Source organism: Trachymyrmex cornetzi, unplaced genomic scaffold (genome assembly GCF_001594075.2).
Source record: "Trachymyrmex cornetzi isolate Tcor2-1 unplaced genomic scaffold, Tcor1.1 scaffold48, whole genome shotgun sequence".
Taxonomy (NCBI): Eukaryota; Metazoa; Arthropoda; class Insecta; order Hymenoptera; family Formicidae; genus Trachymyrmex; species Trachymyrmex cornetzi.
The window spans coordinates 1556-5426 of record NW_017299618.1 but is presented as its reverse complement, the minus strand read 5'-3'; the positions used below and the strand labels follow the sequence as shown (position 1 = coordinate 5426).

General features: G+C 33.5%; 1 protein-coding gene across 1 annotated transcript; it reads left to right on the top strand.

The window, feature by feature from the left end:
* Positions 1–381: 381 nt before the first annotated feature.
* Positions 382–1532, top strand: RpII18 (RNA polymerase II subunit RpII18). The gene is made up of 3 exons (XM_018513814.1): positions 382–565; positions 1037–1189; positions 1263–1532. Exons 1-3 carry the CDS (start codon positions 537–539, stop codon positions 1471–1473), a joined length of 393 nt encoding a protein of 130 aa, XP_018369316.1. The 5' UTR covers positions 382–536; the 3' UTR covers positions 1474–1532.
* Positions 1533–3871: the final 2339 nt, after the last annotated feature.

Genomic DNA, 3871 nt, shown 5'->3' with positions numbered 1-3871 from the left:
TAATTGTCGATAAGCCGTTTAGAGAATCCTACAACTGATACTGTTATTGATGTATTCTTCCAGATCTAAAATGCTGACTAAATGAATTAAAAGAATACATCAATAACAGCGAACGCTCATTCAACTATTGAGTCTGCTGAATGCGCCCAATTGATTGGCGACCCAGCTTTGTCAGTTAAAAACGCTATCAATGCGCATGCGTCAGAAAAGCGGCACATTCTCACTGGAGGTGCGTTCCGTATCGCGCATGATGTGCATAATGCATCCATTGTCCTTGTTTAACATTTGGTGAGCAACAAAGATAAACGATGCATTATACGCATCATGCGAGAAACGGAACGCACCCTGGATTGACATTTGCTGCATCCCATGCATTCAGTCTGAAGTCTGAACTTGAACTAGGCTTAATATTCTGATATGAGATATAAAAATATTGTTCGAATTTGAAATTGTTTTTTTATTGGAACCGAGTTATATAAGTACTACCAAAAACAAAATATATACATATTCCTATAATAAATATAAGTTAATAAGTAATGGCTGACGAAGATTTCGACGGAGACGAGTAAGTTATCAAGAATTGTTTGAGGCGTATAGGTTACTTGTAACGCATTCATTAATTAAATAGTCAAACTTGTTTCTTTTTTATTACAGTTATTTTTTATCGTAAATTAGAAAGTGCTAGAAAAAATTTGATGACTAAATACAATTTATATAGACAGATTATTTGTTTGTAATTAACCCTTACCGTACCATCTACAATTTGGCCTCATCCGTACCATCAAGGGTCACTACAAATCATTTCGTTTTTTCACCTCTTCAAAATAATAAAAAAAATCTCTAAAAGTTAACCAACATATTTTCAACTTTCTAGAATAAATATTGACTCTTTATTTTGGAAAATAATAAAATGTAGTATAATTTATATTTACCGAAAGACTCAAAGAAACTTGCACAAACAGGAATTGTTCGGTCACTAATTACCCATATTAGTATGGTAAGGGTTAATTTAGGCTAATTTAACTGTATTCTGTAGAGTCGCAGATGATTTCGATGATGTAGATGACGAGGACAACATTGAGTTAGAGCCTCAAGAAGATGATGGTGAAAACATTGAATTGTTGAATGCTAATGAAGCTACTGGTGGTGTTCAAAGATCAAAGAGAATAACGACAAGATATATGACTAAGTATGTAGTTTAGATATAGTGTGTGTGTGTGTGAGAGAGAGAGTAGCTTCTCAAATATCATGTAATGTTTTAGATATGAAAGAGCACGAGTTCTTGGCACAAGAGCATTACAGATAGCAATGTGTGCTCCTGTGATGGTAGAATTAGAAGGCGAGACAGATCCATTGCAAATTGCTATGAAGGAATTAAAGCAACGAAAAATTCCTATAATTATACGCCGCTACCTGCCTGATAATAGTTACGAAGATTGGGGTATCGATGAACTAATTATAATAGATCATTAATCTCAACCTCAAAATAAATAATATTGTTTCTCGACAACTATATTTATTATTGATACAGTAAAGCATATTATATGAAAAAAAAATCTTATTCTAAATCATTATTTCTAAATTGTGTCAGGCTACTGGATTCTTTCCTTTTTATTTCCAGGTTACTTTAGCATTTTATACTTGGGCTACGTTCCAAAACGTCTTCTCTGAGGAAGATTTTACTCTATATGCTATAGTATACATCACGTGTACTACATATTTCGAGTAAAATTGTCCTCAGAGAGGAAGTTTTGGAACATAGCCTTGGTACCCTACAGTTATTCCTATTCTAAAATTGCATTACAATTAATGGAACATATTCAATTCTCTCAGTATATTCATATAATTTTACGTTGCGTTAATTAATAAAAGTTTTATTAGACTTACAAAAATTGAATGGTTACATTTTTTTTAATAAAAAAGGTAACAAATATCACATTTAAAAATATTATTCCAATTTCCAATATGATTTTGAATTGAAATCGACGTAGAGATATAATATGAAATTGATAAAACTTAAATCAATAGTGTCATTGACGAGGTATTGTTAATGATTATTAAAGACTTACGGCCCTGGGTAAATTTTTATAACTACCAAGTGTTATAGAGGATGTTGGATGCTCATAAGGCTCGCAAGAATTAAAGAATCACTTATATATGCCGTAAACTGTTAACTTGTGCCATAAGCTATAAAAAATTGACCATTTAGCCAAATGTTAAGAGAATAATTGATTTCAGGGTACTTCCCTATGACAGTCGTGGAGAGAATTTTAGATCTTGCTTAAAGTTAAAATAACGTTGGTGTTGGTGTGTGTGTGTGTGCGTGCGTGCAATAAAACCTTAAGCATTTAAATCTGACGAGTTATGGCCGCAGCACAGACTTTTGCATAACGCATAATGCATAAAGGAATCAACCAATTGAAATTCTTCTTTTCCATGGAATGAGAGGAAATTTTGATTAGCTGATTCGCTTATGCACTATGCATTATGCGTTATGCAAAAGTCTGTGTTGCGGACTTTAGGGCCATTCCACACAAACTCGCATAGCCGCATAAACATATGCATAAAGAAAATCATCCAATCGTAGTTTACGTTTGTCATAATGACAGAAATGTGATTGGATAATTTTCTTTATGCATATGTTTATGCGGCTATGCAAGTTTGTGTGGAATGGCCCTTACTATTAAAAACGGCCGGCCTTACGAAATAGAGGAACAGGACTTTAAGATCTTTTGTCAATTCCGATTAATTTTCAAGTAGCGCACTATATTTGATTTGAGATTTTGAAGCGCATAGGTATGTGTTACCCCAATGTTTTCGATCGCATATATCTTCACATATAATGAGAGAGAGAGAGAGAACAGAATTGGAACAATTTTTTTTCAATTGATAAAAGATCACAAAGAAGAATGAATAGGTGTGAAAATTGAGAAATTGAAAATATTTGAAATATTTAGGAAAAAAAGAAAAGAAAATGCTTTAATTTGCAAAAAACAAGGTTTTTGTAGTTTCAAGAAGAAAACTGTTAGGGTGAAGTCCCATAAGGCATATTTGTCGCATATCGTGTACATACCACATAATTTATATATGGTTTCGCGTGTTACTGATTATTACCACATAATCAATCAATAATCAGTAACACGCGAAATCTCAACAGTGGGTTGCTTTTGATTGATTACGCAGTTACGCAATACGCGGTAGTAAATACACCTCATAGAATTCCATTCTTAGGGAGATTTTTCTAGCGGGATTTCAAACGTAATCGAACATACTTTTCGAAAAAAAAACCATTTCGATTGTTTTCAAAAAACATTTTTATTATATAGAATTTAACAATCTAATAAATAAAAAACGACCGTGGAAAATTCTCGCTTGATTCTCGGAACCAACTATGATGGAGAATTAATAATGCAGGGAATATAAATTAAACTTTTTTTATCTCCTATTCTAATCCAATTCACCTTTATGGCTTGTAAATGCTTAGCGCTGTTATATACGGCTTAAATGTATGTAACCCAGTGCTCCAGCTGAAGGACAATACATACTCACAGCGTAAGGGTGCTATTTAATTTGTGCATTTTTGTCGTATATGACAAATATATACAGAATAGAAAGGTCCTCGGATCTCTCTATCTCATAGCCAATCAACAGGCTTGCAAAATTTGTCGTACAACAAAAACGCACAAACAAAATATCACCCTTAAGCCGTAATCACACTAGCGATTGGCGATTGTGATTGACGATTGAGGATTACTTTTCAACCAATCAGAGCCTGAAAGTCGCCGATTTCTTTGCTCCGATTGGTTGAAAAGTAATCCTCAATCGTCAATTACAATCGCCAATCGCTAGTGTGATTACGGCTTTAAGGAGG